Source organism: Sander vitreus, chromosome 4 (assembly GCF_031162955.1).
Source record: "Sander vitreus isolate 19-12246 chromosome 4, sanVit1, whole genome shotgun sequence".
In the NCBI taxonomy this organism is placed as follows: domain Eukaryota; kingdom Metazoa; phylum Chordata; class Actinopteri; order Perciformes; family Percidae; genus Sander; species Sander vitreus.
Genome location: NC_135858.1, coordinates 5,908,593 through 5,931,919, shown reverse-complemented (window position 1 = coordinate 5,931,919; position 23,327 = coordinate 5,908,593). Strand labels below are relative to the sequence as shown.

Below are 23,327 nucleotides of genomic sequence, written 5' to 3'. Positions count from 1 at the left end.
GCACTCACCGCATCATCAAATACTCATAATAATAAGATGCCCAAGACAGAACATCGAAACATTGAAGTTGTTAATAGAGCTTGCTGGAAACCTGAGAAGTCCTCAAAATCAATATCACACAAAAGTCCAACACCCAGACACTGTACACCTGCTGGAAAGAAGGGACTAAACATCCCTGATAATTCAGTGAACTTTCTTCCAATAAAAATAATTTATTATAATTTGGTAACTGAACTGTTTTATTTCTTGAGTAAAAATAAAACATTGTTTAATGTACTTAGTGTACGTCACTTTGGATTAAAGCATCTGCTAAATGACAAAAATGTAAATGAATGTGCAAGAAGTGGCCACTGATTGTCCAGGTACAGGGGTTTCTGCCCCTCTATTCACATGTAGCCTTTCATATATAAACTTGGTGTCACTCTCATTATCTTCCCCAATCTGCCATGCGACTTTAGAATTTGAATTAAGCCATATCCTTATATTTGTCTACGCTGTGAGGGAAGCTTATATTCCCACCTTTCACATCTGAACACACCCTGACCAAATGGAGCCCACATTTCAGGGTATTGTTATACCCATTGATAACTTTTTATTGTTATATGAATGCTTGGTGAACAGTTTTAAGAATCCAAGGTATTAAATCCCCATCATTGTAAATTATTATTATTATTTATTTATTTTAAGGAAACCTTTCCAAAGGCCTCAAGTGAAGCACTGCAGGCAGATGCTGGACGAGTCCAACAGTGAGGAGTCAACTAACTTGATGTGCACCATTGTTAAAACCCTGGAAAGATTAGCTTCTCAGGAATACCACGATGATGACATCCCTGCACCGATATCAACATTAAAATAACTGCATAGTTCATCCCTGTGCTGCTTGGCTTGTGCTGTTGCATCAGTTGTGTTTGGCAGGCAGGCCTGCTCTAGGTATCCATCTTCCTGGGACAGTGTCATGATCAAGTCCTTCCTGGTCAACAATTTCCACCATGTATAGGTCACAGCTTTCGGTCCGCAGGAAGTTGTGCAGGGCACAGCAAGCCAAAACAACATCCTCAACAATGTCTTGAATGTTGATGGTGGTTAGAAAGACCCGAAAATGGTTGGCTTGGATGCCAAAGGCATTTTCTACCACCCTTTGAGCTCGCGCCAGCCTGTAATTAAAGATGCATTGCTCTACAGGTAGCCTGCTGTTTGTGTATATAGCTTCATGAGGTACTCCTTCAAGGGAAATGCCTCATCTGCCACAATACAATAAGGAGCCAGCTGGTCAGAAACAGGAAGTGGTGCAGAGGCGGGGATGTTGAATGTCCTATTGTCCAGGGCATCCTGCAGTGAGCATCCACCAAACACTCTGCCATCTGAAATCCGCCCATTGCAACCAACATCTACGCACAGGAACCTGTAACTACTGTCAACCAGTGCCATTAACACCATGGCAAATGTATGCTTGTAGTTGAGGTATTTCTTATCCAGAGAACCTATAGGGAGTTTGGGAAGTTCCACTGTGCCTGGAATCCATCGGCCACTTGCTGCCACTCGTCCACTGTGTCCGGGCACTGGAAAACAAGAAAATACAATGTAAAATCCATGGTAGACCCTTGATAACTTATAGTCATGTCCAACTGCCTACAGACTGCACTGTAAACCTCAAAGTATCTATAAAAAAAAGAAAATAGGTATATCACACATATCTTGAGGTAGCCTGACGCCGTCATACTCAGATTCTAGTCAGAATATCTGATACTGCTCCATTGGGCTGTGATTATGGGGCGTGTTTCAACCAAACCAGGAAAGAAAATGCCTCTGAACTCAATTGGATAGACCTACAACCAATCAGAGCAACGGAGGCAGACGTCACAGAAGCTGCAAGTCAAGTCAGGCTTCAACAGAGCAAAGGCAGAGGTTTACACCAACCAATTACTACATTTGGAATAACAAGGATATTCAATATAAAAATAAATCTCTGTATTATGGAAATTGGGTTGCTAATGGTATTGTATTGGGCAAGCAACTCCTTAATGCTGACGGGCAGTTACTAAAGTATAATGAATTCCTCTCCAAATTCCAGTTAACAGTCACGCCAAGAGAATATGCAATAGTTGTTGATGCTGTGCCGAGGAGTGTGCTGCAACTTTTCAGTGCTGAGGATCAGTACTGTCAGTGATCAATCCGCTTAGTAGTGGTATATTCCTTGGGGGAGTTGACATTACCAAGAATAAATGTTCAAATAAACACATCAGGAATTATATACAAGAGGTAACTCTGCCCTCAGGAAGGTTCTTTTGGGCTTCAATCTATGTAGAAATTAACTGGCAAAAAATCTGGTTAATTGGACAAATTCTGTCTTAATAACAAAGTAAAAGAGGTTTCTTTTAAAATCTTGCATAAAATATATCCAGCCAAAAGGACATTAAACAGATTTAAACTTGATATTGAATATTCTTGTACTTTCTGTGAACTAGAAGAAGAAACAATCTGTCATTTGTTCTTTCACTGTATGTATTCTAAAATATTTTGGGTTGATGTTCAACATCTTATAAGACGGAACACTGGGCAATCAATTCAATTTAAGAATAAAGATATTTTTATTTGTTTTGAGGGCAATGAGATGGACAATGATGTTGTTTATTTTGTCCAATTAATCTTATTATTGGGTAAATTCCATATTCACAAGTAGAAATGGGCGGACTCCAAACCAAGTTTTGAACACTTTTTTCAAGAACTGCACCAATAAGGCAACACTATAAGAGACATTCAAAATTTGAAGGCAATTAAGACTGGAATTGTGTTCGATAAATTTCTCATGTACGATGATACATTTGACTTAATATGTACTACACACTTCTTTGCTACCTTTTTATTTATTTTCTATATATATTGTGGTCTGTATATGCACCTCTGGTATTGACTTTTATGTACATATGTATGTACATACTGGCGATGTACCTATGTCCTTTGCTAATAAAAAATAATAATAATACCCATAGGTAGATTTGGTTTACAGTGAGTGATGAGTGGGTCAGCCTCCTTTTACACACACACACACACACACACACACACACACACACACACACACACACACACACACACACACACATCAGCAGCACACGGTAGGACTTAACGTGATAAAGTGACAACAGTGCTCAGTACTAATAAAAAATGTAATTAAAAAACAATCAACAAACCAATAAAACCATTTTTTTAAAGACATAAGATTAGATAAGAGAAGATAAGATTAAAAATAACATGCTTTTGGGAGTTCTGGAGCATGTGGTTTAATGCTATAGCTAGTTTCAAAGGTATTTTTCACTGGCTTTCCTGTTTCTTTACACGTCAGCTCTTCTTAGATGTTTGCTCTTATGACCGTTATAGCTTTGTATTTATAAATTGTAGCAGTATGGAATTGTGAGCTGTACGTACTATGTGGTAAATGATGTGTGACCATGCATATCATCTGATATAAATGCCATTAAACCTATAGGCTGGAGATCTTCAACAGGGGGTCCGGGACCCCTAGGGGGTCCTCAGAGTCACTGCAGGCGGGCCTCCAAACTATTGTTAATATTTGAAAGTTTTTTCAAAAATTAAAATGTCAATTAACATGAATCCAACATATTATTAGCAAATATAAATCCCCACTGATGATAGGCTTACTGGCCTATGGGTAAGGTAGTCACTAAGGCCATCCACAGATACAGTATATCCTAAGGATTCAATGTGCTATATGTATGTGACATAACATTAAAAACATGATTTATAAAATCATGCTGACAATTATTTTAATAGCTTAGTATTCCGTGCACTAAAAATGTATGTATCAAGGCTTTAGGCCGCCCTACATGTTATTGTAGGCCCAGTTTAATATGCAAACACTTACTATGCAACTTCATTTTATACAATCTATGTAGTAGGGGGTCCCTGCTCTGTCTCTCTTTCAGTTAAGGGGTCCTTGGTTTAAAAAACGTTGAAGAACCCTGCTATAGGCTATTATAATTTAAGACATTGTGTTATTGTTATTGACTTCTCCGATTCCTGTGGAACAAGGCGTGTCTAGTGCGTGACGTCAGCCCTCACCGACAGAGCTTGTTTTGGAGGAAGTGAACAGAACTCGGCTAGCAGCTAGCACGTTAGCTTGACAGGAAAAGCAAGCGTCAAACGGGAACAGGGCGAAATAGACCATTGTACTAAATCGCTTCTGTTACACGAAGGGAGATATACATCGACAGTGGCAGTGTTGATTTTGATAAGTAGGGTTAGCTGCGAGGCTAGCTATCAGAGAGTATTCAGCTGTCGACGCTGTAAACGTGTTGTTTTTTTACGGCAGACTTTATAGGAGCTGTTAGCTAGGCTGCGCGTTAGCTAGCTAACGCTTCCAACCGAGGCAGAAGAAAAGTCCACTTTGATATTTTATTTCTGCAGGATCATCGCCCAGGTTGGTTTGTGGTGACTTTTGTTATTGGTTTTGCTAACGATATATATAACTAATAAAGCTGTCGTCAATTGTTTTACATTTATTAATAAACCTAGTTTAGCTAAACGTTAACGTTAGCTTAAATTAAGAAGTGTCACTGATATAGCTGTGGTAACTGTAACGTTAGTTGACACGGTAAAAACGTTTGGCTTTAGATGTTTTAAAATGAGTCGTTAATGATACTGTTTCCCAACCTATGTTTCCTCGTTATTTTGCATTTGCTTAACGTTATCTAGCTATCTATATATAGTTATTTATCATTTTATCTCCGAATGTACTGTGTCTATTCTACCCTGGCAACCTTAGCAAGTGTGTGTTGATGTCTTCATGATTGTTAGGTAAAATGTCGAGATAGGACTCTACGTCAGTTAATTAAGTGGAAATATTTACAACCAGATATGTCGACAGATTTATCATAACTATTGATTTTACCGGTGTGTGGATTTTGCTGCGCTAATCATGCTTGCCAAGTCATGGTTGCGTTAGTCCTGTGTTTAAAACCATGTGATCAGTCCCTGACACAGTGTCATGGGGTGCAGATTATGAGAGCAGCACCGATAGCTCTATTGCTAGTTTTGCCTCATAATGGCTGTGGTGTGGATTCAAGCCGTAGCTTTTCAATCACATCAGTGGCTATAAACGTTAAGTGATGTGTGTTGAAAAACATATGATTGTGTTGTTGTTTTTCTCCCCAATAATGCCTTTTTCCAGAGTCTAACCTGAGTAGAGTGATGATTTAAAGCCCACCGGTAATAGAGTTTGGACTTAGAGCTGTATGAGGTGGTTTATTATTACAAAGCACACTCAGTCAGAAATGCTTGGCGATGTCTGGAGCAGGCCCACATATGAGAATTTTTAATCAGCCAGGTATTTTTGTAAAAAAAATCATCAGTACGCCAGCTGTGAGTAAATGTAGCCTAGTTATAACGTAAATTATTACTAAGTGGTGATTTATACATTACTAAGAAAAAGATTGGGAAGAGGAATTATGTTTAATAGTGATCTTATATCAAGGTATATAGATGTGTAAATGGGGGATGAACTCATACATTTGAAGAAGACCCGAGGATAGCTTAGCCTTAAAATGAGTGAACCTATCTTTCCAAAAGATGTTTGAGCTGATTATCTGTAGTTACTAAAATCTGTCAAGTCTGTGTGGAGATAATGATTGAAGTGCAGCACCTGCCTGTTTGGTAGGACAAATAATGTCTCAAGTGGGAAGGCATCATGATGCAGTACAGTATAGACATGCAACAATTAATACCATTCAGCATGTGTTGGATTAACTGGGTGTGTTACATTTTTGTTTTCAATTGATTGTAATGTTCAGCTTGTATAAAGGTACAATAATTGTATCTTGGAATGAAACAATGTTGTTTCTTCCATTGAATGGTTTGTATAAATATAAAATATCACAAAATCAACACTTTACAGTATAACGATAACAACCAGCTGTGGTGCTAAAAATAGTAGATGTCATCTCAGCTCAACAGCCCTAGCACTGCATTGTTCAACATATTTTGGAAAAGGAAAAAAAAAAAAGGCATAGTGAATTGTTTGTTTCATGAATAGTATTTAGAACCTCATGGTACAATGTGGTGCAGCATATTGTTTTACCCCTATTACTTTTTCTTTGTTTGTGAAGTGAAGGAAACGCACATATGTAAGACACTGCACTTGGTTTCATTCCTAGAAGAGGCCTTTTTTCTTTGGAGTGTATTTCGAGATGCACAGAGGCCTTATCATCTTTCATTGAAACCTGTTGGCCCATATCAACAGGGTCATCATAGAGCATGGCTGTATCTATGGTGTTTGAGCAATTCCAGCATTGATCTGCTTCTATTAGGAGTTTTCTTTTCCCCTCTAATCTATTTTTTTTTTTTTGGTCTTCACAGCTGTGGCACAATGACCTCAAGGAAGAAAGTACTACTCAAAGTCATCATCCTCGGAGACTCCGGGTGAGTGTTGTTGAGCCATAACCCCCACAGCTAAAATACTGGGACAACACTAAGGAGTGCCTGATGGTTTATTGTAAAGAAATCACTTAATTGGGGTATTAAAGTATTAAAGTGCTCATATTATGCATTTTCCCTTTCCTTCACTGTGTTGTATATCGTTTTTGTGCATGTAATAGGTTTAGAAAAGTAAAAAGTCCAAAGTCCACCCCAAAGGGACTTACCATCTCAAACAGAAAACACTGTTCACAAACTGCTCCAAACAGCTCTATTGTAGTCCAGACTTTACTTCAGAGACAAACGTGCGTCACTTTGTAACACACGTTAATGCTCGCCTAGCTACTAGTGTGGCACGCCCTCATACTCTGCTTCTGACTGGCTAGTAGTCCTTACCTAGGTACTGCGCATGTGCAACTCCCAACAAAGATGGAACAGAAGTGAGATGCCTCACTCTGTAGCTAAAACAGAGAGCTCAACACACAGGGTGAAAAGAGGCGCTGCAGCAAAAATATGGTGTTTTTTGAAAGTTAAATCATGTAAACCTATTCTGGTACAACCTCTAAATACAATTATGAACCTGAAAATGAGCATAATATGAGCACTTTAAATGTAGTCTGATACACTCACTCTAATACAGCGAGCAAGGAATGTTTTCTGTGCTTCACAAATCTATGCTCAATGCATCAGTGACTTTTTCCATCATATGCTCTAAATGTTGTTCTGTGATTTATTTATTTTTTCTCCTAGAGTTGGGAAGACCTCATTGATGAACCAGTATGTGAATAAGAAGTTCAGTAACCAGTACAAAGCCACAATAGGAGCGGATTTCCTGACGAAAGAAGTCATGGTGGATGACAGACTTGTCACAATGCAGGTATTGAGGAAATTGGAAACTGGCAAGAATGTAATGCTGGCTTATCTCTAATTGAAAAATGCAATCATCATATTGAAAACAATAAATACAATAAAAAGCTAATACATTGTTTTGATATATAAAAAAAAACAACCATGCTAATTCTTATTCCCCTTAGTAACAATGGACTACCAACCGTATTAATTCATAATTTCTTTCTATGTCTGTTCTGTAAAAGCTATATATATCTATCCATTAAGGAACACACATTTTTAAGGCTTTACCGTGGTTAGTTGAGTTAAGGTCAAAATCAGAATTAAAGAAGTATTTCACTGCTGGATAGATGGCTTCTCATAAAACTGGGCTGTCTATGCAGTGATAGCAACAAATCATTATAAAATTGTTGCTACGTGACCAGAGAAAAATGAGAAAAAGGGCTTTTGCTCAGAGGTAGACATTTACTATTACTATTTACTTTGGTGACTATGGGGCACAATAATCTACAAAGCTGTGTTTTTCTTCATAAACATCATTATATGTGTAATGTGTATTCTAACAACAGAGTGAAAACATTGTAATTTCCCTTGTGGGATTAATGAAGTATAAATTCATTTTATCATTATTATGGCTCGTGATGCTGAGTTAAAACTTTTTTTTTTAAAAAGGCAAACATCTGTGGCCGGTTAGCTCAGTTGGTAGAGCAGGCACACATATGTAGAGGTTTATTTCTCGATGCAGAAGGTCAAGGGTTCGAGTCCGACCTGTGACGGTTTCCTTGTGTGTCTTTCCCCCCCCCCCCTCCCCCTTCATGTCTGAGCTGTCCTATGATTAAAGGTGGAAATGCCCATAAAAAAAATCCTAAAAAATAAAAAGGCACACACTATCAATGGTAAAAAAAAAAAGTCCCTAAATTTTCTTAGTTTCTTGTATGGTACCTCACATAACTCCAGACTTCATCAGCTATCGCACAAATAGTGGTCAGTAATCAGGAAGATCGGGTTAATGTGAACCATGTAAGCACTATAGTCAAAGTATTACCGTAAGCTCTTTATTTAGAATAATCTGATTATGTTGTGCATGTAAACACACCGTGTCTTCTCTATTCTGTATCTCAGATTTGGGACACAGCAGGTCAGGAGAGGTTCCAGTCCTTAGGCGTTGCGTTCTACCGTGGAGCAGACTGCTGCGTCCTGGTGTTTGATGTGACAGCACCCAACACCTTCAAGACTCTAGACAGCTGGAGAGACGAGTTCTTGATCCAGGCCAGCCCTCGAGACCCAGAGAATTTCCCCTTTGTTGTGCTGGGCAATAAGATCGACCTGGAGAACAGACAGGTGGGTCCAGATAATCACATTTATGTTTGCCAGGGGTGTCATTATGTGCACCACGTGCAAGGAAATGTACTGTTCTCTAAGATGTTTCTTAGTATAACATTGGTTCTTTTTTTCTTTCAGGTAACGACCAAGCGAGCACAGGCTTGGTGTCAAAGTAAGAACAACATCCCGTATTTCGAAACCAGTGCCAAGGAGGCAATCAATGTGGAGCAGGCCTTCCAGACTATTGCACGCAATGCCCTTAAACAGGTAACGGAGGCCAGCAGGAAATCCTATCCGACAGTTTGACCCAGTCTTGTGAATGTTGAGAAATAACATTCATCAGCATCTGTTTCTGTGAGAGCTGGGTGATGCAACTATGTTGTCTGATTTCAGGAGACCGAAGTGGAGTTGTACAACGAGTTCCCTGAGCCAATAAAGCTGGACAGGAACGAGCGAGCCAAGCCGTCAGCGGAGACCTGCAGCTGCTGAGGAATCTGAAGATCTTCTGGGGGGGGGGGGGCCCTCACCACCCTGTCTTGCCTTGTCTATACATCCCTTATCCCATGGCCCACTGTGTTAATCCTTAATGCCCAACATACAAGCAGCATCCAACTCATTGAGTATACTACTACACACAAATATGCTGCACTCACCTCATGTATACAAAATGCACATTTTCTTTAAAAATATGAGTCTCCCAGCCCAAAGAACACCTTAGGGAAACATTATGGAATTTACTTGTACGATGCTTATTACTTCAGTGTTTCCCTATGTACTTTTTCATGGCGGTGGTGGTTTGGGCTAACCTCATTTTCGGTTCCATAAAATATATCCAACTGCTTTTATTTGGATACTTCACGTGATAAATCAAAGCATTATCTCTACATGTTTGTGTTGACAAGTAAAGTTGGAAAACTGTTTTTTGTTTTTTTAAATCCGTTTCTTTAGCAGTGGTAGTTTTCTTAATTTCATGGCCCGCCACTGTGGCATGAATAGAGGAAACACTGCTCCCCCTATTTTACTCATTTGTGTTGTGGCTTAAATTAGTTTGAATCTCAAAAACACTTGTAACCATGGTTTCACTTAACCTCATGCAATCTAAAAACAAACAAACCTGAAGTAGTGAAGATGAGACTGCATGTGGGTCACATTATTATGCTGCCTGCTGATTTTTGTTAATTGGCAAATAATTATAAAATCCAGTTCCATGAAAAGTCCATCATACAAGTGTGTACAGATTTTTTTATTTTTTTTTTGCACTTTGCTGTCATCCACAATTGCTGAAGACTTTCAGACATCTCATTTTGGAGCCACAATGAATGCAATTGTAGCTCAGGTTGAGGACATTGTGTGAATGCAGACTCAGCTCCTTGATGTAGGTGTGGTCCCTGATGAAGGTTCATTTTGTAATCAAGTTATTCGCGGTACAACATTTGACGTGGGAATGAACAAAATGAAGACAGCATGTCATTCTACCTGATGTCCTGAAGAGACTTTTCTCAAGTATAAATATTCATAACTGATGCTATTAGTATGTTTCTTTTTACTGTCAACTATTGCAAGACTTTGTATATTTGCAAACCTCTCAATCATTGTGTAGGGAAGGCAAAAAGTTGTGTTGTAAATCTCCATATCTGACTCTGCCCGTTGCTCGTGTTGGCAAACAAAAGTGCTTGACATTTCTTTTAACTGACCAGATCTTTAACTGTCTGTTCCTATTATGTTGAAATGCATTATAGATTACAAAAAAAGCATACATACTGTAACTTAAACAAAAACAATTGGGAGTATTGGCATTCATCATAATATTAATATGATAAATGCATAGTATCTACATTGTTTCGAAATGTCTTTGCGTTTCAAGTAATAAGGGTAATAAAATTCTTGAATAAAGCATGCTGTGTTTATTTCTGACATTTATTGATCATTTGAAATAGTATTTTTTTTTTTTTACTAAGCAAAACTGTCAAAATAGTAATGGAATAAAAAATGCCTAAATACTCTTTGAAACACTGCAGAGTTTTCAGTCCCAGTTCATATCTTCATGTGGCTCTTGGTTTCTTAGTAGCTCCCTGAAGCCAATGCTGAAGTGCTCCTGTAGACTTGCACTGAACCTTTTTGCTTTCGCTCTCTTCTTTACTCCCACATGTGTTGGGCTCCTTCCTCTTTGAAGGTGTGCTGCTTGTCAGCCAGCTCATCATCATCTTACTACTGGCTGTGGGCTTGGGCTCCTATGGGGTCAAGGGTCAGATTTGTCAGCTTTAAACCACTTAAGAGCTACATTTTCCTACTACAGTTAGAAGAAAATACCAAAGTAAATCTGATACCTTTTTGCTTTTGAGATCAACTGGCTGAAGGCACTCTGGAGAGTTGTTGCGGGAGTTGTTTACTAGCGAAGAGACAGGATGAAAAGTCAAAGTGTTTTTAGACTGGAGCAGTTTCAGGGCATCTAGAGACTTCACATCTCCAAAATCCAGCCATCTTCTCACTTCTTCCTCTCCATCCAGGATTGCTGGCATCCTAAAACACAACCACACAGTAATTTAGGATCTCATACAGACACAAATGAAAGAAAAAAAAACCTTTCCCCATTAACTATCCTTACCTATCATGGATGCTTTCCAGGCTTGGGGATGCATTAACAGTGATTACACTGTATGTGTAAAGGGGTTCTCCACCACCTGGAGGTGTCCAGCAGTCAAACAGTCCAGCCATAGTCAGCAACTTCCATCCAGTCCACTCACCTGGTGCTTCTCCTCCCTGGCCAACACATAGCATAGAGCAGAGGGGTATGGCCACAAGAATAAGCAGGTAAAAAGTGACACATTTTGTTGGAATGGTTGGATTTTTTACACTTCTTAGCCTAGCACCAGAATCAAAACTGAAGCATGGGTTTGTATATAGTATGAATGGTAAAGAAACACCTGGTGGACACATGCACATTTTTGCTTTGACTCTTCTCCCACACAGGATATTTTCAGCCATGGTAATTTCCGCCACAGCTGCATTCTCTCTACTTCTATTCTGGATGAAAGCAAATGTTCGTGGTGCTTATATATATATATATATATTTTTTTTTTTAATAGAAAATCCAATATGAACCTCTGTCAAGTCATGGGAGGCCTCCTCTGGAGGGCACACTGTCTCTGAATTCTCCTTATTGACAGCTGGGGTTGTGGGGTGATCCTCGGTTTTCTCATGACTGGTTCCCTGAGCCTGAGGGAAGTATATGAAGAAAGGCTGCTTGTCTTTTTCCTTCCTCCTCCACTCATAAAAGCCATCAGCCAGGATCACACAGCGCTGCCCTTTTATCAGAGGGCCCTTTTGGAAGATGGCAAAGTGATTAGACACTGGTGTGTGCATACATCCAGCACAGAGACCAAGACATAAAACACAGGAAAGGTAATAAACTTGGCACAAAAAGTAATGACATTTGTGTTTGGTAGATTATTTCTCTGTGGTAACAATGTCTCGTTTCTTCAAACTTCAATCATCCAATCCACCAAACGAGTCAATGGCAGAATAAGGTGTTTGACATTGGCAGAGAAGATTTGGCAAATTTTTCATGGGCGCAACCCACATACTCAGCACTGCTGCTCATCCCACAAATGCATGTTCCTTACAAATGGGGAACCACTTGAAAGGGAACTAAACAGGCTTTCCAACGGTATAGGATTTATTGCCAAAAAGCATTGTTACCACAGAGGAATAATCTACCAAACACAAATGTCCTTACTTTTTATGCTAAGTTTATATTACCTTTCCTGTGCTTTGCCGTGCATTAAACTGCATGCACCTTGTATGTTTTTTTCTCCAATATATTCTCACTGCGGCAGTTGTTGGTGCTGTATTGCATCTTGCTCGGGTCATTCTCCTTGAACCAGGCAGGTACCAGGCCCCAACGCATGGAGGCCAACACACACTCATCAACCGGAGCATTCTGAAGACATAGGAGTGAACACAATAAAATGAGTACCTATAATGTTATTTAATGCCATAACCCATGCAATACATACTACCCGTTGGGGGGCTTACAATGGTCCATATTGTTGAGACTGTGACAGAGAAGAGTTTATGATTTGTGTTGTTGCTGCGCTGTATATTGTTATGTGTCCGTATTGAATCATTAACAGATTATCGGTGATGTGTAGAAGTCTGTTTCCCTCAGGGTTAAGATTTGGTTCAGGTTTAGGTAAGGGGAACTGATCTCAACGGGGAAACAGAGTACGATACAACACCGGTATCCCTCCACTTCGAGAGTTATTTAGACCTACTAAAAGTTTTTTAGGGCGAAATCTTCACGTCTACGTTACCTATTTGGCATCCTTCAATTGAAACAGTGTATGCATTTCACTCAGGCACGGTTGTTACCTTACTTTATCAAAATGCCTCTGGGATAGCAGGACGGGACTCATAGACTGTGGGCTCTTGTTATAAGAGGGTTGGTATTTGTCCGCATCTCCATCCCTCCAGCGGGGCTGTCTACGCTGCCCTCCTCGGTTTCTGTAGGAGCAGGCTCGGCTCACCTCGTCAGAAGCAAGAGTACACGCAGTTCTTCCACACATTTTACGGGAACTTTCCGGCCCCCTGAGAAAGAGGTTCAACAAATGTCGAGCTAGCTAGCTAAGTAAGTTAACAATTCTTCGGTGTTAGCATGTTAGCTTGAGTTAATTTCAGGAAACAAAACATTTGTTTTTCACTGGCTGTTACGTTAACGTTACTGTCAAGTTGAGGCACCGTTTAAAAGCGTTGCCCAGCTTACCTATTTTCTAGCGTTTTTAAATATATATCGTTAAGATGCCCTTATTGTATTATGTTATGAGGGTATGCGTGTTCATGTGTATCTGTGTCATAGACGGTTAGCTAGGTCGTGTGTGTGTTTGAATCATAGGTTTGGGGAGGGACTTGCCTGGTTAACTACATTTGCGACAGTCTCGCGAGATGGATAAGGTTAGTCGGGCAGCGAACGCAGCAAGAGAGCAAGATGACAAAAAACAGGTAAATATTCAAAATACAAAAAGAACATGAACATTTGGAGCAGGGCTTGGCTTTTTCCTTATTAGTATATAGTATAAATATACCCTGCTAATTATCATAATTGCTAAATATACAGACATTGACACTTTCTCTACATTTTGTATGGAAACTTTTTTTATTATTGTGAAATATCCAAAAGATTTTGGACTGATTTGGAGTTTTACTTTTTTGAACTCACTAAATCTATCTACTCTTTTAACCTTAGAGATATGATCTTTTTCTATGGTAATCCAGATACTGTCACTCTAGCCTATCTGAGCCTACATTTCTAATATGGCAAATGTTACTGATATATTCACAAACAGAAAATGTATAATTCATTACCTAATAGCCTATCTAGACCTCTTCTTATAGAACAGATTTTTTTTACTCGAGTCACAGTTTGTTAAACAACTAAAAAGTAGCCTATATAGGTACAGCTAGGGTTTTAGAAAGGCAAGAGCTCCCCCCGAATCCTCTGATTGAATATGATTTTATTTGTGTATGTTCATGTTGTTTTATTTATTTTTATGTAATCTCTTTAATATTCTCACTTAATGTCATAAATTATATATTTTGTGTAGGCCTATATGTATTTTTGATCTGTGTTGTTTACCATATTTGTATATTGCATTTAATAAAACAAAAAGAACATACCGTATTTAATAATTCAATGTGACTAATCTTACGTAACAAATACGTAATTCAGCCGAAAGAAAACATTATGCCATTAAATAATAACGTTAGGATAAACTCCAATAGGGATTCAAATATTTCCACGGAAAATGTTATGTTACAATACGGCACACTAAAAGCCGCTGCCATGTATAAATGTCAAGGTTCTGTAACGATGAAAACCATAGACAGTATTGAAAACTTGCCATCCGGTTGTGTGCTTCTGGAGCTATCCAGCGGTTTCCGTGGTAACAATAAACAGGTCGAGAGTCTGGCGCACCGACCGGACTTATTAATACACCAGAAGACTTTAGCAGGTAAGAGGAACAAACACTAAACTAATGGTAATGGTTAAAGCTTTGGTAGCTACTTTGCCAATAAGTTTTAAAAAGATTGTGTCAATGAGAAGGTTGTAACTGTGATGTTATTAACGTTACGTTAGTTAAACACAAAAAGGACTTCGGTGGTTGCTTTATTGCAAGTAGCCTATTAACATTAATTATTAGAATAAAAATATATACATAGGAACACATACTTGTGTGTGTGCTGTATGCTACATAGTCTGATGTGAGTGATTTCTGTGTAAAATAGATTACAGTAGGATTTTAATTTGCATTGTTGTTGGGATTTGTATCTGGTTTCGGGCCCCTGTTCAAAAGGAACTGAATGAAATCCGACTAGTGTCACACCCTACCTGGAGTGTTAGGTACAAACCTGACAGGTGTAGCCAAGCTGTCTCCTGCATAGCATTTGACCCACTTTATAGTCCATTGCACTTGAAGAGAGTCTGATTTACAAGACCAGTAGCCAGAGATGCACTTGCAGTTGTTTACAGAGTTTTCATCATTGTGTGCACATCATTTGTGTAACATTTGAACACACTTTTACACTGTATGATTATTTCCCCATAAATGCTGTGTGGCTGTGTCCTCTGCAGCCGTCTGACTAAAACCATGAAGCAGAGCCAAAGAAAGGGTTCCTATGAAGAATGAGAGCTGATGTTAATATGGAGGCCACCAGGTCCAAACAGTCTGTCCAGCTGTTACACCAGACTACTGATAGACGCTGCACACCATGCCCAGACAGTGGTGAGGGACAGACAGCAACAAATGAAAACACTGTTCCCATCTGAACATGGACCCAAGGACCAGACAAATAATACTGGAGATGTATTTTCTTCAAATATTAATCAAAGGGAGGCCCCATCACCATAATTCATAACCGAGGATGGTAACCATCTACTACTCCCAAAATTGATTCACAAGTCTTGTAGCAGTAACACAGGCCTATATTCCGATTGTAACTTTGTCATTTTATGACTTCACATTGTCAAATTACAGATTAGTCACAGAGGTTGCAGAACTTGCTGCTGAGGGACCCATTTATAAACAAAAACTTAACTTCTGTATGATTTCACACCACCAAAAGGACTACATTCATGGAGCGGGCTTATAGATCATGAATGCTAAATTAATCATGAGGTCGCATTAAGGACAGGTGACCGAATGTTTGAACTCAGAGGTCACTTATTAAAGTTTCATGGCTTTGCTATTTTTGTCTCCAAGCTGAATATGTCAAGCCTTAATCTTTAGTTACACTGTCTTTGGCTTGCTTATTACATCTATGTGCTGTCCAGTTATATTGGGTTTATGTTTTATGCATTTAGGCATATACATACATATAGAATATAGGCTTGTATCTTATTCATCAGCAAATGTGTGGACATTTTGTTTTGTAATAGAAAAATTACATTTGCAAATAATGCTATGTTGCAAGAAACTGTATACAGGTGTTTGTGTATATTCTCCTGTCTCGTCCTTCATGGCACTCGACTGCTACATTTTGTCATGTTATGCCATTGAAGAAGGCTTTTCCATTTATGTTATGCCAAGCTTACAACGTGGCCTTCTGGCTCACTTTGCAAATGTATTTACATGAGCCATTGTACCAAAATATTATATACTGTGTACTGTAACAATCCTATTGTTTTTTTCAGGGGAAACAGGAGGCTCATCCAAGGATCAGAAGGTCACAGCTGTGGTCCAGCAATGCAACCAAGATGAAGGCAAAAGCCTGCAAACAAGTAGGTTTACCCTGCAGGTTGACAACCAACATGATGAAGGAGTTAACTTGGTATAGTACTCCTCATACTGCATGAACAGTATCATCTCTGACTAGCTTTATAGACAAATAACAGTATAATTTACTCAACAGAGGTTTTGATTTGTGTCAGGTACACCTCCTGAGGGCAAAGTTCGCCGCAGTTTTGTCAGCTTACCTGCTCTTAACCCAGAGAGAGTAAGGACAGCCAAAGCTCTTGCGGACAAAGCTGTCAAGGTGAGTTAACATTACTAGATGTATAGTCTATGTCCACATATTCCGCCAGATTTCACTCGTTTCGGCCGTCTGTTTCCTTACTTTTTCTTTGTCTTGGAATTTTAAACTCTGGTCGATATCTGAGGACTACGGTTAACTGCTCCTCAGATCTCTGCAGGGTAAATCCAGACAGCTAGCTAGACTATCTGTCCAATCTGAGTTTTCTGTTGCACGACTAAAACAACTTTTGAACATACACATGTTCCACCAAAATATTTTGCAGCGGCACAATGGCTCTGCCCGGTGCTTAGCACCGCCCACGACGATTGTGATTGGTTTAAAGAAACGCCAATAAACCAGAGCACGTTTTTCTCCCATCCCAGAATGCTGTGTGGACTAGCCAGACCTTCCTCCGCAGCGCTGTGGAGGAAGGTCTGGCAAAGCGAGACTATTGGATGTATACAAAACATTTATGTGGTCACATACATTTCTGATTGTTCTACAAAGTTGTCCATTATTTAGATGTCTGCTTTCATTCCTCCCAGATGCATAAGGTATTCTATGTCCAGGGCCCTTACCCTGTCATCAGGGCAGCATTGAGGTCTAGAGGCTGGGTGGAGCAGCGTGTGCACCCCCCAAACTACCATGCTCACCAGCGCCACAGCGATGAGGGCAGAGCCAGCTCTAATGATGCTGGTGACAGTGATGACGATGACGGTGATCTAGATGAAAGTGTGACTGTTTCAGAAATGCTATTCCTAATATTACTGGGTGTGGATGTCTATCTATATCCCAGCATTAATGTACATTGCTCCTTTTTCTCAGACAACTCAGACAGTGTCGAGAAAGAGCAGGATCCAGATGGACTATATGATCTCATGGTAAAAATAACTTCTAAGATTGTAGGCAGGCCTGCACGATTCGGGGGAAAATATGAATCACGATTCTTTATCTTAGAATTGATATCACGATTCTCTGCCACGATTTTTTTCTCACGAAGTGTGATGTTTATTGCACACATGAACCATTTTATTTTTTTAAATAAAAAAAATCTAAGTAATTTAAAAATTAAATCGTGAATCGAGATCGCGATTTCATAACGATTAATTGTGCAGGCCTAGTTGTACGCTAACATAAGGTGATCTGCAACGTGCAGGGGGGGGGGCACAGCAAGTGAAAGTTTGCTGCTTACCTTGTTAAAACATTGAGGTTTGTAAAATGCAAAATGCAACAGATACAGCTCTCATCCTTTCCCCCTACTCATACAGTCTCGCCTGGTGCGGAATGAAATGGTTTATTTCTATTGGACAAACCGTAGAGACGCCATCAACAACAACAGCTTGCAAAAAGAACAGATCACCAATCATTTTGCAAAAGCAGGCAGCTTCACCACCAAGGTACATTTATATGCTATTATTTCTTACAGCAAAAAAACAAACAAATTGAATGGTCTCCTGTCACGCCCACCATCAATATTTGTCTTTTCTTTGTCAGGTGGGGTTGTGTGTGAACCTGAGGAACCTGCACTGGTTTGACTCAGCTGACCCTGACACCTTCTTCCCTCGCTGTTACAGACTAGGAGCAGAGGATGAGAAGCATGCTTTCATTGGTTAGATCGGACTTTACGGCCCTTCAAACTAACTTACACGTATCGCTTTTTAATATATTTCCAGCATCCTTCTACTGTACTTTCACTCATAGAGAACGCTTAGAATAATTGCCTCTCGGTCTCTGTATTTTGTGTAGAGGACTACAAGAGGACAGCCTGCAGCAGTTTTTTGAAGTACATTGTGGAGAGGGAGCAGGGTGTCCAGGGAGAGGGAACGAGCCACAACATTCGGGCTGAGAGGAAACTAAGCAAACGGCGGTCTAAACCAGTGGTCCTTTCCAAAATGATTAACAGCGCACTCAAAGTGTGCCACGAGTTTCTCGAGAGTCTGCAGCATAATGACATAGACATAAACTTGGAGACACCACAAACACTTACAAAGGAGGAGTGGGCAGAGTTTATCAACAGTTACTACCTTGTTGTTCAGTGAGTACTGTGTGTGCGTATGTGAGATAAAAGGAAACCAAAGTGCTCTTCAGTGTCTCACTACAGTCCCTCCCTCTCTCTGTTTCCTCGCTCAGTGGAGGAGCAGAGATTGAGAACAGTGATCATTTTGTGACCTGCTGCAAAGCCATGCTACAGAGGCTGGTGGAGGTCAGTCCACAGCTGCACATAGACGGCATACACAACATCTGGATCATCAAACCTGGAGCTAAGTCCAGGGGCAGAGGTGAGAGGTCAGACACTATCAAAGAGTTCCAAATATCTCACAAAGTCCTGGCTGACCTGCCACACCTGCCTTTTAGGTATCAAATGCACCAGGCGTCTGGATCAGATCCTCAGGCTGGTGGACAGTGATCCAACCCTAATCAAAGAAAGCAAGTGGGTGGTGCAGAAGTACCTGGAGCGCCCCTTGCTGATCTATGGCACCAAATTTGACGTGCGCCAGTGGTTCCTGGTCACCGACTGGAACCCCCTGACTGTGTGGTTCTATAAAAAGTGCTATTTGCGCTTCTCTACGCAGCCTTACTCGCTAGATACGCTGGATAGGTAAGACAGTGATTTTTTTTTTTTAAGTTGTTTTTTGGGGGGCATTTTAGGCCTTTATTTTGATAGGACAGCTGAAGACATGACAGGGGCAAGAGAAGAGGAATGACATGCAGCAAAGGCTGCAGCGTCGAGGAGTAAACCTCTATTTTTGGGCACGTGCTCTACCAGGTGAGCCACCCAGGCTGTGATATTTCTAAAGAGAAGGGGGAGAGGGGCGGAAAGGAAGAAGCAGATGTGAAACCATATGAACATTGAATTTAAAAGGGAATTGCGAGAAAGATACAGAGTAAGGGAAAGGCAACACAGGTTATGGGTATGCTTGTCATTTTTGGTTCATTTTTCATTTTTTGGTGGGATTTTGTGTGGCATGAAAATAGATGTTATTCTGTGGGTATATTTGCAACTTTCAAATCAACTCCAAAACTGCAAACTGGCTCTAAAATACCTGCCCACTTACTGCATAGTATAAGAGTGCTTCTTCTACCTCCACCAAAGTTGCACAAATTATAAGCAACAAATGAGAAATATGCCAAGTAAACACTGTAAAAAAAGAACTTCTATAAACACTTTTCCTACCCACCCCTTCTCTACTTTCTTGCCGTTCATTTCTCTAACCTGGTAGAATTATAGCAATCATGCATGTCTGATTACTTCCATGACTAATTTTAGTTTAGTTTAGTTTTTTTTTATACCTGTTACTAAATATGTCTTGGTCTGATCACATGGTGAATATTACCATTGTCAAAGAGAAGATAGTTTGAAGGCAAACTGGAGAGTACAAGTAGTGAGGGCCTTGTGTCATTTCTCTAATCATCATGTCTCATTATACTTCTCTCCATTCCTTATCACCCATTTTTCATAAATTTCTCTTTCCAATCTTGGCCTCTTTACCCCATCTTTGCAGCTCTGTCCACCTGTGCAATAACTCCATCCAGAAGCACCTGAGACCCTCCCAACAGCGTCATCGTGGTATCCCAGCTGACAATATGTGGTCGGATGACCAGTTCAGGACCTTTCTGTCCAGCCAGGGCCAGGAAGCTCAGTGGCAGACAGTGGTAGTCCCCGGGATGAAGAAAGCTTTGATCCACGCATTACAGACAACACAGGATCTGATGGAGTCACGCAAAAACACATTTGAGCTCTACGGTGCTGACTTTATGTTCGGTAGGATGAGATCACTGTAACATGGCATTCAATTCTAATTTAGATTACCGTTTAATATTTGTGTTGTGTTGTATGTGTTTTTACTATGAAAACAGACGGAATGATCACCACTTGGTTATTTGGTTCTTTTTTTCTTAGGTCATGACCTGCGTCCATGGCTGTTAGAACTCAATGCCAGTCCCACTATGGCTCCCTCCACGCCTGTGACAGCCCGCCTCTGTGCTGCTGTGCAGGAAGACACATTACGAGTCGTCCTGGACTGGCGAGCAGACCGCACTGCAAACACTGGAGACTTTCAGCTCATATATAGACAGGTAAGAAAGAGTTATCCCGCCCTCTTCAGGTTATAGTGTACATTCAAGTGGCTCAAAGTTTGAGATTGATATACATTACTTAAAGCGTAACTCTCGCCAAAATGCAACCTAGGGTCTTTTTGTGAATGTACCCGAGTCAAACTTTCGTTTAAAAGCACAATTAGGATGGAAACGCCACTTTTAAGATTTACCGTATTTTCGTTTTTCGGTCAAATGGCCTTTTGAATGGGAGAGCTAGGGGCACTTTTATGCTAGCCTCAAAATCACTATTTTTAAAACACTAAGAAGACTCGACACAACATGAAACTTTGCTCAAAGTATCACCAGGGGCTCTACACCTTAACGAAAGCATTGAGAACATTGTTTGTGTACACAGAGTTTACTAGAAAAGGTTTTGAACAACTCACTGTAGCAGTTTTTGTTTACACTATCCGCCATTTTCTCAGTCAAAAAGTGTCGATCTCCGAATGCGAATGAACGGACTCCATAGGAGGAAATGTCATTCCTATATGAGGCTCCTTTTTCAACTACAAGGTCAATATTGTTTTTCACTAACGACAAAACAACAAATTATCCGTGCATTTATATGGAACTAAGCTTTAGGAGCTTTTCATCTTTACTCTCCTCCCTCGACTATTTTTGACTGGTGAGATGGACGGCGACCGGAAGAACAACAGCTACAGTGAGTTGCTCAAAACCTTTCTTTTTAGTAAACTCTGGGTACACAAACAATGTTCTCAATGCTTTCGTTAAGGTGTAGAGCCCCTGGTGATACTTGGAGAAAAGTTTCATGTTGTGTCGAGCCTTCTTAGTGTTTTAAAAATAGCTATTTTGAGGCTAGCATAAAAGTGCCCCTAGCACTCCCATTCAAAAGGCCATTTGACCGAAAAACGAAAATACGGTCAATCTTAAAAGTGGCGTTTCCGTCCTAATTATGCTTTTAAACGAAAGTTTGACTCGGGAACATTCACAAAAAGACCCTAGGTTGCATTTTGGCGAGAGTTACGCTTTAAGATGTCACTTTTGGTCTCTAGGCAGCAGTTGACGTGCCACAGTATGTAGGAGTCAACCTACTTGTTGAGGGCTTCAAGGTCAAGTGCCCCTGCCCACTTCCTCCACTGAGGTCCTCCAACCGTTCAGCACCGAAACGCCGTCGTCCTGTCAAAGAGAAGGAACCTGCAGGAGAAAAAGTAAAGCCTCTGCCTAAGATGTTGTTGAAGAGTGCAGAGATTCAGCTCAAAAACATCAGCAGTGGGTTTCTGCCACCTCCTCCTCTTCCTTCTGAGCCGCCTGGGCCCTTCCCCATTGAAACCTTCACAATTCACCTGCCAATGACTGTGAAGTCCATCCACCTGCCGATTAGTGACCAGTCTCACTCTGTACTTTTGTGGAAGAGGAGACCAGAAGTATCAAAAGTCTGCTCAGAGAAAGACCAACCCTGTCCCATAGAGAAGCACCAAGGCCCTTCTTTGTCTTTGGAGATTAATGTTCCAAAACAGTCCAGACAAGCAACCACCAGCACCTTGAGTGCCTAAAAAAAAAGACTTTCAAAAGGTTTGTTAACCAAATCATCCACATACCACATCCATCATCCTTCAGCTTGAACTTTATTTTTGCCTTTTTTTGGCCTACGTCATAATAAAGTCAGATTTTAATAGATTGCTATATCTTGTTTTCACTCACTACTTTAGTTTCAATAATGTGACTCACACTGGAGGGCCCCTGTTTTTTATTTTTATTTTAGATAATCCACAGAACAGGTTGTACAAGAATTTGTACAGGGATTATTTCTTTCGTAGAACGTATTTTCATTACATGTTCACAGCGAAGTGTGTGGATTACCCAGAGTAACAGGGAAACTGTTTCAAGAATTCCTTAAAGGCTATTTTCAATGTTGTGAGCATCTGAAACAAAATTCCCTTCACCTCCAGTGGTGGAGTAAAAAAAATCTAGGCTAATACAAAAAAAATTGTAATGACTTGATACCATCAGGGATAAGTAAGACGATGTTTAAATTTGGTGGACCAGCCCTTCATTACATAAAATTGCTTAAGTCACCCATGATGCTAAACTCCTTATTTGACAACTTGAGCCAACAAGAATAAGGACAAATAAAGCCTCAGCAGTCAGTAGGCTACTCTATGCCTACTTTTTTACCATCTGCACTCAAAAAAGAAAGATCTTTTTTCTGAAGCAGCTGTCAGTAGGCCTATGTGGGCCTACACTGAAGTCACCAGGGTATTTGAATTTTCATTAAGAAAATGACTGCGTTCAAATAAAGTAGGCTAACGTTATCCCATCACTTAAGGGAAAAAGCAGTGGTGTAGTCTACGTGATACGCAGGTATACGCAGTATACCCACTAAGGAAGCTCCAGGATTTCCATATACCCACTTAAAAATGCCCAATGACACGCAACAACATACTTTTCATTATATTTTTGATATATTTTGAATTGTCATCTGCGTTTTTCTTCTTCACATAGGCTAAATAAAGGTATTCCCCCCCATAAATTGGTGCATAAAAGTGTATCTGAATACAGGAAATGAAGTGGGGAGGACACCCTGACCCCCCACTATGATATGCCCCCTGTCCCCCAAATGCAGATTCTGGACAATATACAGTACAGTATACCCACTACAATAC

At 40.1% G+C, this 23,327-nt stretch overlaps 3 protein-coding genes and 1 pseudogene across 4 annotated transcripts; 2 read left to right on the top strand and 2 right to left on the bottom strand.

The window, feature by feature from the left end:
- Positions 1 to 71: 71 nt before the first annotated feature.
- On the bottom strand, positions 72 to 1,759 carry LOC144516535 (uncharacterized; annotated as a pseudogene).
- Positions 1,760 to 4,094: 2,335 nt separating this feature from the next.
- rab7a (RAB7a, member RAS oncogene family) lies at positions 4,095 to 9,518 on the top strand. The gene is made up of 6 exons (XM_078247896.1): positions 4,095 to 4,435; positions 6,370 to 6,432; positions 7,177 to 7,303; positions 8,398 to 8,616; positions 8,737 to 8,865; positions 8,992 to 9,518. Exons 2-6 carry the CDS (start codon positions 6,380 to 6,382, stop codon positions 9,085 to 9,087), a joined length of 624 nt encoding a protein of 207 aa, XP_078104022.1. The 5' UTR covers positions 4,095 to 4,435; positions 6,370 to 6,379; the 3' UTR covers positions 9,088 to 9,518.
- Positions 9,519 to 10,496: 978 nt separating this feature from the next.
- hmces (5-hydroxymethylcytosine binding, ES cell specific) lies at positions 10,497 to 13,171 on the bottom strand. The gene is made up of 6 exons (XM_078247895.1): positions 12,975 to 13,171; positions 12,395 to 12,538; positions 11,701 to 11,919; positions 11,204 to 11,358; positions 10,926 to 11,118; positions 10,497 to 10,829 (listed from the first exon to the last, which is right to left on the bottom strand). The coding sequence occupies exons 1-6, from the start codon at positions 13,161 to 13,163 to the stop codon at positions 10,641 to 10,643; spliced, it is 1,089 nt and encodes a 362-aa protein (XP_078104021.1). The 5' UTR covers positions 13,164 to 13,171; the 3' UTR covers positions 10,497 to 10,640.
- Positions 13,172 to 13,477: 306 nt separating this feature from the next.
- On the top strand, positions 13,478 to 22,335 carry LOC144516531 (tubulin monoglycylase TTLL3-like). 2 transcript variants are annotated; one of them, XM_078247893.1, is made up of 14 exons: positions 13,478 to 13,596; positions 15,227 to 15,377; positions 16,286 to 16,372; positions 16,523 to 16,626; positions 17,151 to 17,322; positions 17,431 to 17,486; positions 17,874 to 18,002; positions 18,100 to 18,214; positions 18,352 to 18,640; positions 18,736 to 18,884; positions 18,961 to 19,204; positions 20,109 to 20,368; positions 20,507 to 20,682; positions 21,717 to 22,335. In XM_078247893.1, the coding sequence occupies exons 2-14, from the start codon at positions 15,278 to 15,280 to the stop codon at positions 22,215 to 22,217; spliced, it is 2,382 nt and encodes a 793-aa protein (XP_078104019.1). In that variant the 5' UTR covers positions 13,478 to 13,596; positions 15,227 to 15,277; the 3' UTR covers positions 22,218 to 22,335. The 2 variants fall into 2 exon arrangements, with proteins under 2 accessions (XP_078104019.1, XP_078104018.1); XM_078247892.1 differs by having other exon boundaries at positions 17,151 to 17,486.
- The last annotated feature ends 992 nt before the right edge of the window (positions 22,336 to 23,327 follow it).